The sequence below is a fragment of the Antrostomus carolinensis genome, unplaced genomic scaffold (genome assembly GCF_000700745.2).
Source record: "Antrostomus carolinensis isolate BGI_N321 unplaced genomic scaffold, ASM70074v2 scaffold5434, whole genome shotgun sequence".
NCBI classification, from domain to species: domain Eukaryota; kingdom Metazoa; phylum Chordata; class Aves; order Caprimulgiformes; family Caprimulgidae; genus Antrostomus; species Antrostomus carolinensis.
In genome coordinates this window covers 1-15,320 of record NW_010312691.1, presented here as the reverse complement: position 1 = coordinate 15,320, position 15,320 = coordinate 1, and the positions used below count along the sequence as shown (strand labels likewise).

The following is a 15,320-nucleotide window of genomic DNA, read 5'->3' as shown; positions in this document are numbered from 1 at the left end:
TGTCAAAGAAGAAAATTAAATTGGTTGATGTGATAGGCTGTTGGCAAATCAATATTGCCTAGTTTTTGTCACTGCATTATCCTCTAGCTACTTATAAACCGATAGTTTAAAAATTCACAGCAGAATCTGTCCAGGTTTTGTGTTAGGGCTGCAATAGGTTATGTAAGGCACTTGTCTACATTTCAAAATTTTCACACTTTAGCTGTGCTGCTACAGTTAACACAGTAACAGCCTTCCAGAAACCCACTGCCAGTGTCAGTGCAGTTCAACTGGAATAAATATGCTAATTCCTGAACATGTATTCTGCACCTGATTATTTGGTTCAGCAACTGGAATAAAATATGCTGCATCTGTGCTCCAGCTTTACTGACCTTACTAATTCATGAGCAATGACTGTCCTCATTTATATGGGTATGCCTATAATCCTAAGGCTGACATGCAACCATCTGTAATACTACGGTGCAAGAAACAGCTTGCTTGTTAGTCCTGAGATCCTTTCCAGATTGCAGGAAGGATCACTCTGCTTTAGGGAACTCATGAAGGCCAAGACAAGCTAAATAGTTACTGGAATTTCAGCTAGAAGTTATCAAGGCCTTTCTTAGTTGTAAAATATCAGTACGGGACGGCTATGAGTGATGCTCTAGGTCATAACATCTACTGTTAGGGACAGACAAAAAGAAGTGCTAAGTTGCTCTAATGACCTCTCTCTCTAAATTTCATTTTCATGAGAACTGCTGACATAGAGCAGGAAAATGTTGAGTCTTCCACAACACATATTAAAGATGAAAATTCTTTTATACAAATAATGAGCCAGCAGAGTATTTAATCTTTAATTTTATTGGTCTTACTGCCAAGACCTTTCACAGCTTCTTCGTATACCACCTGTCCATGGTGTACCTAGCATCATTCATTAATGACGGAGATGTCAGCTTCCACCTCCAGTTGACTCATGATGCCAAAATTCATAATCTCTGTGTTACATTTTCAAACAAACATCTTTCTTGGACTCCATCCCTTCTTGGGAAGAGACCCCTGAGGGTATCTTCCAATCCATTTCATTATCCTCTCTTTTTCTGATGGCTGTGAAACAATTGACAACTGACAGGAAGCTGGGATGCGGCAACCACCGCTCTTTATTTTAATTAATAGCATCTCACTGTTTCCCTCAGTTTCTTATTGTTTTTCACCTAATGGCTATGTTGTAAACTTTGTATTAAGGTAAATCTTTTAATTTTGTAAATGTACAATGTTGTCTTGGTCCACAGCTAGGGCTCCTAAGTGTTAGGATAGTATATATAATAAATGAGCAACAGAAATCCAATGATTCAAGCAACTAAGCACTTTTCTTGTGCCAAACAAATTCATATTTGTCATAGTATCTCTGGAACCTCCTTTATTTAGACTCAGAGACTCTACACATCTCAGTTTCATGCCTACCGTGGCTTCTGTCTTATTAAGAAGTGTGGCCAATGCAAAGTATTGATCAAATTTTCTGCTGAGATGCTAAATCCATTCCCTGAAGGAGACTTGTCTGTGCTGGAAGGAGCTGAAAAACATAAAGTGGGCTACAAGTTCTTTTTGGCTGTTCTGCTGCAAACAGCAAAAAGGACACACAGAGATGCTCCATGATTCACCCTTCCAAAACAAATTATTTCAGTTACTTCTGCCTAATAAGGAGTGTTTACAAATAATTCAATATCAGGTGTTTTACACACAAAAGAGGCTATTACTGTTTCTGTTAATGACACACAATGATCTGATTAAGAATCAGTGCATGATATTCTATACTGATACTATTCATGAGTATTAATCAAAACACACCAATAGCACTGCAATAGCTGATTCCATTATTCACCAAATTCCTTCGGATTTTAAACAGGTCTTCCTTTGAATTCAGATAAAACCGTATAAAAAATATTTTATTGAAAATGAATTTCCTGCCACTCAAAAGGCTACATGTCTGAAGTAATAATTTAATGTGGTCTACAAATTGTCTGTCTGGAAATGGCATACTTTAATGCAAAATTTAAAATATAATAAAGAGTGTACTCTGTTTTTCTCAAAAAATTTAATTGCAGAATTATTTACAGGAGATGAACATAAACAATACATAACCAATTGAAAGAGGCAGCTTCATAAAAGAGCCATGGGGCAAAATAGTGAAGCATAGTTTCTTACAATCAGCTGGAGGTGAGTAGAGAACCATGAAAAAAGAATAACTCAATAATAAACCAATTTTCAAATATGTCTTCAAAGTAACAAATAACATTCTGGTAAAGAAGATATTACTGAGAAGCGAGAAATTATTGTAGCAATGAAACAACATACTGTACATTCAATTTAGGTATCCTGCATGCTACTAAATAGAATTTATCAAAAGAACCATAAAAGCATGAGAAAGAGAGTTACATAAAATAGTTTAATTCTAGTGAAGTGTAACTTTATACAGATGGTGAATATTTGGCACTCAGTTCATCCTCATTGTTGATATGATTTCTTATGTATATATATTTATATATATTTATATATACTTTTAATGATAACTAAACAGCTAATTTCCTGGTTCTAACATTCCTTGAAATTCTATAGGAGGCATTTAATTTAGTCCTTAGGCCACACTTGATTATTGAGGCATGTCACATGGTAAACGAAAGTATGAGTTTTGTCTCTGTACAGGAAATCCTGCACAGTCATAGTGGCTTTTCTTCAGGAAAGAACAGTTCTAGAGCAGTATAAGTCAGGCTACTTGAAAGGGAAATTTTCTTAATTCAGGAAATTAATATATGAAGTGGACTAAAGAATACATACATGCTGAGCCCTTTTGAAATGAGATGGCCATACTGTTAAACCTTCAAAGGGTAAATCAAAGCATGGATATGAGCATGTGGATTCATCGGGTATTTTTAAACAAAGCTAGTATTTCTCTGCAAGGAGTGCTGTCAGAGACTGGAACCTACTGCCAAGCCCTCTGCTTGATTGTGACCTACCTGCAAGGAAGGACTACATCCTACAAAGTAATTACGTACTCGCTAACTCGAGCGGTGAGTCCTTCCTACCTCAGCACAACTTGTCGAGTCAGATATTAATCTGAATTATGCTGATCTGAATCTGACATTTCTTTCTGATTTCAGTTTCTTAGCATTGATTCTAAGACAACTGAGATCAGAACTTAGCCTGAAGCTCTGCAATAATTCATCTCACAAATAGGAAACTTGTATGACAGTTCAGCTTTAGGAATGGGAAATGCTGTGTTGAATAAAAGAAGAGTAAGGAAAGGAGAAGAAAAATCCTCACAGGCTGTGCTGGTGAATAATGACCGTATCTTCAAATAAACCTCCCCCTCATTTAAGCCTAGTGAAAATATTCGTGGTTTTGAATTAGAGAAGTAAAAAATCCTGTCCAACAAAACCAATTTAGAAAAAATAACAATTTTACCTTAATAAAATAGAGAATTAAATTGCCAGCTGATTAAAACTGTTCTGTGTTTGCTCAATTAAAGAGCAAGTCATACAGACATACTTATTTACATTATCTGTGATCTGACTTCAAAAGCCCAGTTCTGTTTCAGCAATGAAGGGTAATGTGAGAAACACCCATGCATGGACAGGTGGGACCACGAACATGCAGTCTTCCTCTGTGATCATAATTTACGAAATGTGATGTGCATTTAATGAGAAGGGATCTAGAATACGGTTTTTAGATATAATGAGTGCCATGGCCTCTTGCAGCTATTAGAATTTTATTTCGTTAAGAGGAGCTGAATCAGCTTAAATGTGCTGTCCAAATTCTCTTTTGGGCAAGTTTCCATTTCAATTTTGGTTTTATACTTGCTGTCCTGAACAGCCTATTATGTAGTTAAACAGCTGCAGCATTACCCCATAGAGGTAGCTGCATTTCAGAGATAAATTAAGCAATGTCTGTGTATACCGAGGTGTTAATTCCTGCCAGGAGTCTGTGTATGCATGTGAGTATGCCATAAAACAGCTGTTCCCAGAAGATGGTCCCTGGAGGTGAACACGGTGGATAGTTGCATATGGGCCGTGGGGCTGCACTAGGCAGTGAACCTGCCACAGCCTCTGGTGCTGAGGCCGAGCTGTAAGAACGTGGCATGGCCTACAGGAAGGTGACTGCTGACCGTTGTTCCTGGGTCCAGCTGTCTGGGACTATGACACTGAAAGATTGTTTTATATATATATGTGCGTATGTATAGATCCTCTTTCTGTTACCTGCAGTATGAAATGGCTGCCTCTAGACAGCCCCTCCTGCCAGTGCAGAGAGAGGTGTCCCCATTGCTCTGCCATACAAAGGACCCTTGGGGTTAGCGCTGAGCCTCAGTGAAGAGCAGCTGCTCAAGTCAGAGCGTAACCCTCACGCCTACATCCCGTGCCCCACGTTATCCCTCGCATTAGCTTGGCTGGAGGGCGGATCGGGGAGAGAACAGGGCGCTTGGCGGTTACACCACAGGGGAAGGCTGCTTTTGCAGCACGTGTCCCACATTGGTCTGTCCCACTAAGAAAGCCAAGGGGGAATGCATGTGCGAAGGTGAGACTTGCCAAGATCCCCAACCAAGAGGGCTCAGCCACAGGCGCCATCAGCTCCAGTGCCTGGCACTGGCCAGGGCTCTCCTGCGCTGCCTTCCAGGGGGAGCTCTGCCACCGCAGAAACCCTCCCTGCTGTTGTTGTGAACAGCAAAAGCAGAGATTGTTCTGGAAATGGAATGTGATGCTGTTCATTGCCTGCCTACACCCTGGAGGGACAGTAGGAGCATTGCCTTTGCCTCTGCTTTGCTCAGGTCTTCCTCTTAGTTCAGCAAGTCTTTGCTTTTCCTTCAGCACAGGCTTGGACTCTAAGGGTCCCCCTGGGCACCAGGAGGGTGGTGTGGACAGAAACTCCCCAGCAGCATGGTGACAGGCAGGAGACCCCCCCCAGTGTCCTGCTGTGCTGGCTCACCAGGCCATCAGTAACCTGCCTCAGCTGTAGCCCAGCCTAGAGTTTGTGTGTCAGCTAATAAGGTGCTTGGAGATCCTTCTGGATAAAAGGCACTATATAAATGTGTCAACCTGTCACATACCAGGAAGCACCTCTCTAGACATTAAGGGGTTCACTGATATTCCTCACCTCCAATGCAGTTTGCAGGTGGTATCATGACATCGTAAGATGCTCTGGGAGCAGTAATGGAAGTAAAGCTGCTTCACATTTCATTTAAGCTCTTGGATACTGAGGCTCCTGCTATACAGATTTCCCAGCTTTTCAGCCCACACAGCTTGACAGCTGGAGGTGTCAGACCAACTTCAGACCTCAAATTAACATGTGCAAACCAGCACCTGATGGATCAAACTCTGGTGTGTCCCCTGCCACCAGCACCAACACTGAGACACCGAGGAGGACACCAAACCCACCAGCCAGCAGGGCAGGCTCAAGGTGTTGGATAGGAAGGGCTGAGATGAGCTGGTATCAGGCTCACTGCTCTGGGCGCTGGGGTGGGTCTGCATGGGCAGGACTTGGCGTGGAGCAGTAGCGCTGCCCAAGGCACCATGGGGCCAGGAGCCTCTCAAGGCCACTGCTCCAACAGGGCATGAGGAGACTGACTGCAGGTCACGTACGGCATGTCATCACGTAGCGATTGTTTCTTTTCCTCGTAAAACCACCCAATGACTGAATATTTCCTCACTTCATACTAGATGCAGTGCTGAAGAAGAGTACTAATTTACTGATCCAGCAGGACATGGGCTTATTTTAAAACGAACAATTTCCATTACATGAAAGGTATTAGATATATGTAGATGAAATCCACACACCTTCCTATGCACGCTTTAATTCCTTCCTGACTGATCTCAAATCTAACAGAGTGGCAAGGCTTAAGCATGAATTAAAATGTCATTTTTTGGTATTAAACTGTACAACGTTATTAGTCTTCACACACTGCCAAAGGCCATTCTGATCAGGTTGACAAGAAATAATAAAACAGTTAATAATGTACTGCACCAATTTACAAATAATTTTAAATCTAAAAAAAATATACAAAGCAAAAATAAGTATGGCGAATATAAACAATTTTACCATTCAGGTCTTTTTCTTTATTTAAATTTTAAGAATTCTGTTTATTATACTTGTGTTTTACAGGCAATGAAGAAATGAACAGAGACTTTAGATAATTTTCATCTGTCATAATAAATATTAGCCCAATTAGTATTCAATTAAACACTAGACTATTTTGCTATATCCAGCTGTTCTGTGTGGGTTTACACCATGAAGTCTCCAAGTAGAAAGCATTCTGCTTTCTATCTTTATGTTTATTTATGCTCTTCCTACCTTGGTTTTGTAACTTAATTTTATTTTTATGAGGTCAGATTACAATTGATCTGTTTATATGTTTATTAACATACCACATGCTGTGTTTCTCATGTCAGGGACTGAAGCAATTTGACTTTGATTTATTTGCAACACAAGTATGATAAGCATAATGATATTTTTCTAAACTAACCAGATGTACAATATGCAGATAGAAATGGCTTATTTGCCTTTAATGATAGAATGTTACCTGTACAAGAATTTAATATATTGCACTTTGAAATGTAACATGCACAGATAACATCAGATTTTTCAGTAGGCATCTAGTTTACTTCTGATCCTTTTTTTTTTTTTTTTTTTTTTTTTTTGGAACAAAGGCAGAACAAAGAGAAATCATAGATAGTCAAACCTTATATTGAACATTTTCTCCTAATGGTATGGGCAATGTAAAATACAGGCTTGGTGTCATTCACACAGGCCTATTTTTGCCTGAGAACATCCAATAAAATTTTAACATATCAAAAATTGATTCTAAAATCAAAGACTTATGCAGACTGCTCCAAGTCAGCATTATTAGGTCAGCTGGGATCTAAGCTTATCTGTAATCTGCTGTTTTTATAGTTTGTCTTTATAAAGTCTGATTACTGTCAGGATCAAATACGACTTGTTTTAACTGCATGACCTGTTGCTGCGGGTGGGGGCTTTCAAACAAGTCAAGTGTGATTTCTCCTTGAAGTGTACAGGAAAATTAGACAAAATGCTTCAGCTGCCATATACATATATATATGTATGTATGGGTGTATGTGTGTCTATTTTAAATTTCTTAAATCTAGGAAAGACACTGGCTTTAATTTTGTGTGTGTATTTCTAATTAGCAGCTCCACTTTAAGACATCAGTTTTCAAGACTAATGATGCCAATGTCTGCAGGTACATTTATATTTAAAATAGTATAATAAATATAGGAAGTAGCATCAATATTGTATACTACCTAGGATTCAGCTCTTTCCTTAAAAGAAAATGCCTTCAAAACATGAGGGATGGGAAATATAATGTTTTAATCTATAGAAGAATATTTCAGGGATTTTTCTTTTTTTTTTTTTTTTTTTTCATTTTTGAAGGATATACATTCGTCTTGGTTTTTGCTTCCAAATAAAGTTTAAGGCTATTTGGTAAAGTATATACCAGATATCAGGCTCAATTTACAGGGTTTTCTCCTCACAGAAACTTCTCTAATCTTCACCTCTAAAGATTCGTATCTTGAAGCTAAACATGCTTTATCAGCTGTGCTCCAAAGACAGAACTCATGCTCAATACTACACACTGTAGGAAAAAGAGAAGGAAAAAGAAAAACAACAACAAAAAAAAAAACCCAAAAGAAAACAGATTTGAAGCAATGTCAGATCTGCATAACCTACGACACTTCATGTTTTCAGTCATCCATCAGGCTGCAGGGTGCATGGGATTCGGATTTAAAGTGCTCATCAGGTGAAGAACCAAAGTGCTTGAGTATAATTAAATAGCTGTTCTGCCTATGGCTAAATACATTGCATTTGTTAAAGCAGGTAAAGAGGGGATGCAGTAGTTGGGGCTGTCTGGCTCATTGAGTTCAGACTGTTTTGACCTAAAGTAGTGTTCAGAAGGATTCAAACCTTGGAATCAGGGGCTGCGGGATACTCATCTTATTGCGTCTTCACCTGAAGACTTCTAAGTGCTGGGTTGCTCGGTTGGCTCTGGAAGGTAGGTGAAGTGGAATAATTCTCTCTTAATTTGTTTTAAATTAAAGCCTCTTTGACTGTGGTAGTTACCACTTCTCTCTTCTGATGATGTGAGGCTTGAAAATTCATTATTTTCCTTATATTCCATGGCTGGAAACCACTTATCTCTTGAGTCATGGGGTTTTCTATGTCTGAAGCAAGCAAGAAGCTTCTTCTTGCCATAAATGATACTGCATAGAAAAATAGTTCTAAAAAAAAATACAACTGTAAACCACAGTTCACCTTTACCTTAACATAACCATTTAAACTTAGATATACTTACCACTCACATTCATATTTCTTAAACTGTTTACAACATCACAACTGGCATTTTAAACAAGCAAGATTTTTTTTTTTTTTCTCAAGGATACCCTGGAAACTCAATTGATATAACATTTTGAGAGTTTGAAATATTACATGTAGCACAGCTCTTGAAATGAAAGAGAGAAGGTTTGTAAAATAAAGGTTAACACGTAAAAGAACTGCTAAAAACGCAATGAGTGTTCCAAAGGAGTGAGTATAACTTTTTCTTTACACATCTTGCTACAGAAGATCTAACTTTTTAAGGCTTCCATTTTCCTTTCACCCATCACTCAAGTCCTCTTGCATTATAATTTTGCTTAGGTTTCGGAGTGTCATTATACTGCTAACAGCAAACGTTTCTCAGTGGGCATTCCCACCACCACCAGACTCGTATGCTTCTTGGTTTCTGATGAACTTTGGAGTTTTAGTGGCTGGGTATCCCTGTTCATCTCCAGAAACTTGATATGACACGAGAGGCCTAGTGTTATTCTGCAGTAACAAAGATGAGAAGAGTGGCAGAGCACATGGGTAAATATGTTAGCTGGGTTCTAGGAAAAGAAACTGGAGGTCAGAGAGATAAATGGGTTCTTTCTTTCCTGCTCTTTACATTTGTAGCACCTTCTACTTGGATTAGCTAATGCCTCTAGTGAATGGTGAGATGCACCCATTTATAGTTTGTTATTCTTATCCCTAATTATCACACATTTTATAAAAATATAAATAACAAAAAAGTAAGCTGGGTTCCATCTCAAGAGGTGTTTCTTGTTGTCCTCTGAGAATTTATTGGATAAGTCAGGTCTCGACAAGCCCTATCCATTGTAGCTGATTGTAAGTCAGAGACAATAAATACAAAAAGAAGTCGTTCTTGCGGTGAGCTCAGCAAATTCTGAGGAAATCAAAAGCATTCCACTGTGCTTATGGCACAAAGAACACAACAGCAAGGGCATATTTAGTGGAGAGAATGAGACAAAAATTACCAGGTAAGTGACAAACTGTACAAGCATTTTGTTTAAAAAAGGAACTCTGCAGCATTCTGTCTTTAAAGCCGGGTTTGAGCCTCTGGAATATATATCTCAATGCTGTCTGCACGCTCTGTGGCTGAATTCTGCCGGAAAGAGGCTGCTCTCTTAGCAGCCATTAGCCGTCTTCTAGCTTCTTGTCGCTGTCTGTCGGGTAGGTCCAGAGATTTTTCTCTTGTGATAGGGAATTTTCCTTTTGGGGGCTTCTTTGGTACAGGAGGAGGAACCTTTCTTTCTTCCTGCAATAGGGCATTAAAACTGAGGGTGAACTGCGTGCGGAAGGTATCGTCAGCAGAGCATGCAAATTGAAGACATGAAATGCAAAATACTGGTTACATACACCAAGCATGCTCAATTTGTGCTCTCCAATCAGCTGACTAATGAATTACATGAATAGCTATCCACACTAGGGACACTGACAAAACCCTGTTGTTTCAGCAACCATTACGAATTCTACAGTCCTGTGCCTTAAAAAAGACTACGCTTCCTTCTACTGTCCTTGCAGGTATCCTGCACATGCAACCTGCGTACCTCACTTTCATACGAATCTGTTTAATTTTAGCTGACACATTGTTACATTCATTATAAACAGAAACACACACTGGCTCTCCAATAAGAATTCAGCACATCTGCATGGTCTGATCAAGAGCAAAGTCTGTCTAAGACTAGCAGGACAGGATTTTTAATTAAATTAATCATACTGAGTTTAGCTTCAGCTGGATAGGAGATAGCAGCTGTGTATACATGTCTATTAGTTTAGTCTCCTCCATGAATTACTAAATGGAAACATGCAAGCACCAACCAGAGAGAGAACAGAGGGCTAACTGTTCTGCTTGCCAGCCTGGACCATTTTAAAGAAAATTATATTGAAGAATTATCAAATTAAAAAGTGAGAGTCAGTAGATTTTGGTACCAAAGTAGCTGTAAATTGCTCTGCAGGTTTTAAATCAAGAATTGTTTTGAAGTATGAAATTGATATTTTACTCAATTTAGAGACTGTGAAATATATAAGGGCCTTAAAAAGATAATGTAGAATCATGGAATCATGCAATAGTTTAGGTTGGAAGGGACCTCTGGAGGTGATCTCGTAAAACCCCCATTCAAAGCCCCCTTGAAATTAGATGCAACTTTGAAGTTAAAGTAGGTTTTTCAACATCATATTTAATACTGGACTGAATAGCCCCAAAGATGGAGACTCCACAACTTCTTATGTATAGTATGATTATTACGATTGATCTTCCTGCTATATCACTTCTTAAAGTAATAGTAATAGTCCAGAGCACGGGCTGTTGCTTATGGAGAACACAGTTAATTTGATGCACAGCAGGATTCAAATAATACAAAAATTGGACTGATGTGCCTATGGTTTACAGACTCTTCATTGTTTGGTCTTTTTTTTTAAACTAAGTCTGAGTCCACTACCAAAATGCATTAGCCAAGAATAAATAACTAAGTTTATTTAAGCACATAGTTCTACATTCTCCACTCAACAGGAACAGTGCAGCAGCCTAAGATGCTATTCCCCCTGACAGCCAGCTCTTCCAGTCTTTATTTTCTCTATTTCCTGTTTTCAGCCAGGAACACAAGGGCTCCATTCCTGTTGTCCCATCTTATTTTTTTTTTTCACTCTTAGTTATTTCCCTCTTAAGAACATCACTGTTGCTGTCACTATAATAATTTCTTACTTCCAGTTGTCACTAGTAAGCAAGAGTTGCAAACTCACCATCCACCAACCAGTTGGCTGAAAATTAAAATCCGAGAGGAGCATGAAGAAATGAAAGAGTTGTCAAAATGCCTCCTAATTCCTCCCAAACCAAACAAGTATTCACCTGAGGCCAACAGCACTGACTCAAACCAAGTGCTTTATTCATCTGACTGATACAATAACCAGCAAGGAGAGTGGGATAATCAAGGTGAGGGATGGAGCTCTGGAAAGGGGAAAGGCAATTTCAGAATTACCTTGCTTCTGTGGGCAATTTGCCACCTTTGGTTTGTAAGCATCGTGGCTGGGGTGCCTCCCACGTAGTGGAGCTGCAGGGCAGAGGTGCAGGCAGTTTGCCAGAAGTACTCTTTGTCCTCCAGATTTTTGAGGGCCAAGCTTTAGTTTGACCTGCACTATGTTTCACCACATGCTTTTATCTCACTCCTGTTCTACTATCAGTTGTGTCGTGCGGGCAGGATTAAACATTGTAGTGCTCAGGTTTAAGCTGCCCCAAATGTACCAGAGTGCTGAGTTTACCTTGATTGAATTCTCAGGCTATTGTCCTCAGTCTGAATTAATCAGAACATATTTCAGTTCTAGCCTTTAGAATGTGAATCCAAATAATTTGAACAAAAGTGTTATGGAGTGGACTAACTTATCAAAATCCATTTTATTTATCATACAATTCAGCTCAACATCATTGTTAAAAAGAAAAAAACCCTCACATCTAATGAAGGTTTCCATGTATAAATTGGGCCATGCCAATTAGATACTTTCTAGGGTTAGGAACCTATCGTGTTTCATTATTGTATTTAACACAAAGAGACCACAGGACTACAAATGGGGAGTAAATGGTATTGTCCATGGTCTGCTTACCTTCCTTTCAGGTGATTCTATTATTTTCCATTCATTGAGTTTCAACTGGTGCAGTTCATCAAACTTCATGCTGACATCTTCAATTGAGAGCTGCAATAAGTCCCAGAAACCTGCTAAGTCCTGGGAAGTTGGTCTCGGCATGGCGCTCGGGTCCTGTCATGCACAAAGGAGAGAATATAAATAGACCAGGAGGCTTTAAACAAAGTGCTCTGAGGCAGGAAAGGCGTCGCGCCAGATTACATTGCTACAGTGCTGCTCAGTGCTAAGGCTGTGCCTGCTTTACAGCTGGGAGCTGTGACTGGAAAGTTGTGCCTCCTACACAACCCAAACATGAATGAGCTTGATGTCATACGCAAGCCTTCCTGAACTCGTGCAGCATGGGAAGCTCCTCAGCACCATATGCTGTGCTGACCTGCATTTCTAAAAGGGAACAAGCTGACAGCCTCTGCCTGCTGATTATTAAAGGGAAGGGGAATGTGGTTCATATCCTAGCCAGTCAGGAGTCTTGCTGGTTCAAATTTGTATTTGTGACAGCTGATTACACCACAAAGAAGTTGTCAGCTTATGCTGAATCCAATGTTTACATTAGTCTTGAATTTTCCAGTGTATACATAAGGTATAACATTTTGATGAGGAGGGTAGGATTTTGTCCTCCAGGGAGTCAAATCACACTCAGGAATTGGGAAGGCACTACCTCCAGGTACTGCAATTCAGTGGTGCTACATGCACAAGACTTAATGAAGCAAATATTGGTGGTAACAATTACCAAGATGACCCTCTGTTTGCCTATTAACCTGATGTCAATGCTGGATAAAAATTACATTAGAAGGTAGCATGCAGGCTCTTAACCCTATGCTCTATGAGCATTGGTACTAGTTCAAGAACACAGCTTTGTCACTTTAATGAAATAGGGCTTAATTGGTAAACATGGAGATGGAGAAATGTCTTTTCCCTTCCTGGGCAGGAGGAAGCCTTTAAGATGGTCTACAGAATGGAGAGATGGAGTCAAAAACAGGCCAAAGAGACTCTAGATCTCCCTTTTCCTGAGCTGCAATGACTAGTTTACTAAGCTAGAAACACCGGTGCTATGCTGAAGCAAGGCTCTGTGTCCCATCTTTTACAAATCTAGCAGACAAAGGCATTACAGATATTAAACACAACCCCTAAAACTTGGGAGATAAGTCAGCAATTCTATTGAATTCCTCCCTTGAATCACACATTTCTATGGGTCTTAAACTACGAATTGCTACTGTGGGAGCTGAGTGCCTGGAGCTGGGCATAACAACATGCAGTCACCGCTATCTAAACCCCTTTGGGAATCCGGGACAAGAACTAGCCTAAAAGCCTATCCACTTTGAAGTCTTCTTCACTAGAAGAAAGTCTCCTTCATAAGGAGCCTTGAGGACTTAAGAGAACTGGCCATAAACATTATAACAGACTTTTGGGAAACATAATACAACTCTAGATTAGTGTTCATTGAAAACAACTTAATTGGGTAGATCTCAATTTATTCCAAAACCATTTAAAATTTATATCAGTGGTATTAGTCACTTTACAGAGGTCAATATCTCAGGTTTCAGAAACCAAATCCCTGTGTGAAATTTGTCAGGACGGTCCCACAGCAATATATCTTATATTGCAATCTGTTCTCTCCAGCCTGGTCTCCTCAGTGCCTCTCTCCAGTTTCCTCTAAACAGCCATAAAATGATGCCACTCATTGAAATGACATTGCCTTCTGAATCAAGGCTAATTGCTCTTCTGTACCTTTGTGTGTCCTACTCTGCCCATGGTGTTTGGGAAGATGGCAGCCTCTGGTGTAGGCGCTTGCAGAGGAGAGTACAGTGTGCTGTCTGGAGAGAAGAGGGCTGTCTCCTGCTACTAGCGCTCATGGATCCGCAGTCCACCGGCAAATGCTGGCACAAATATCACTAACTAAGTTTTGAGAAGATTGGCTTAAACCTGTTTCTTCTCAGAAGCTGCTCATATATTTACATCTTACTTGGAATTCAGCTTTGCAGCCCTCCTGAAGGAAGACTAAAGCAAGCAAAAAATACCTAGCTGGTGCTTGAGCCTCTCTGTTTTTGCCTGCAACCATGACATATTGAGCAATGATCTCACGAACTGACTTGAGAGTATGGAGGAGGACACTTCAAAGAAAAAATAGGGTGTTACAAGAGATAATGTGAATAATGCAGAAGAGAGTAGTTATTAATCAGTGATCTTTTCTCCTGGCAGTTAGTGGGAATAGTACACTGTAGGAGATAGCCAAGTAGATTCTTAAAAACAACTTCATGGAAGCTTACATTTTTATGAATTTACCCTAAGTGAGAGTCTTTGGAAAAAGATCTTAACCCAGGGCATAATCAAAGGCGTCCCTTGAAGTTCTCACGACCCTTTAAAAAAATCCATAGGTGATGGGCGAGTTTCCTAGTTAAATTTCAGTTTGAGTAAGTATATTCCTTTTCCTAAACCCTTGCTGCATTTTGAATTGGCAGAAGTAAACACCATTGTTCTCTGTCCTACATTTATGCTTATTGTTGTTGAATACTGTTAGCAAAACTGCTGTGTGGAAGCCCTGTAAGTGCTAGATGTTTTTGAGTAAGGGAATGCACTAGCTGGCTGTTGTCTGGCAGCGTTCCCCTGTGGCGCTGAGATCCTGCCTTAGGAGCATATGGAAAGCCTGCTGTGGATACACACTAAGAGACTATTTAACAACAAACTCTGTCATTAGGCATAGGAAGAAAAGCCTCAGAACATGAATGAGCTGAAAGTCCAGTTTTGCAGTTGCTGCTTTCTGCAGAGCCCATTGTTGATTTAATGAAGCTGAAGAATATTCAGAGCTTAAATCTTCAGAGTGGGAAAACACAAGAAATCTAACACAAGAAATAGTCAGCCCTGCTCAAGGGGAAGCAATATTGGACCTGATGGTCACCAATGCAAGGGAGCTTATCAGGGATGGCAAGACTGGAGGCAGTCTGGGCTGTAGAGATCATACACCGGTGCAGTTCACTGTCCTAAGGCGTATGAGTTTTATGAGAAGCACAGTCAGGACCTTGAATTTCAGGAAAGCCAAATTCCAGCTCTTCAAAGAGCTAGTCAATAGGACTCCCTGGGAAATGGTCCTCAAGGACAAGGGAGCAGAACAGAGCTGGCAGATCTTTAAGGATGTTTTCCACAGAGCACAAGAGCTCTCGATCCCCAGGTGTAAGAAATCAGGCAAGGAAGGCAAGAGAGCAGCATGTCTGAGTCGAGACCTGCTGGTAAAACTAAAAGGCAAGATGGAACTACACAGGCAGTGGAAGCAGGGACAGGTATCCCAGAAAGAGTACAGGGACGTTGCCCAGTTGTGCAGGGACAAGGTCAGGAAGGCCAAA

General features: G+C 40.0%; 1 protein-coding gene across 1 annotated transcript; it reads right to left on the bottom strand.

Moving 5' to 3' along the window:
• Positions 1-8,032: 8,032 nt before the first annotated feature.
• On the bottom strand, positions 8,033-12,099 carry LOC104524256 (disks large-associated protein 2-like). The gene is made up of 2 exons (XM_010167069.2): positions 11,947-12,099; positions 8,033-9,607 (listed from the first exon to the last, which is right to left on the bottom strand). Exons 1-2 carry the CDS (start codon positions 12,085-12,087, stop codon positions 9,389-9,391), a joined length of 360 nt encoding a protein of 119 aa, XP_010165371.1. The 5' UTR covers positions 12,088-12,099; the 3' UTR covers positions 8,033-9,388.
• Between the last annotated feature and the right edge of the window lie 3,221 nt (positions 12,100-15,320).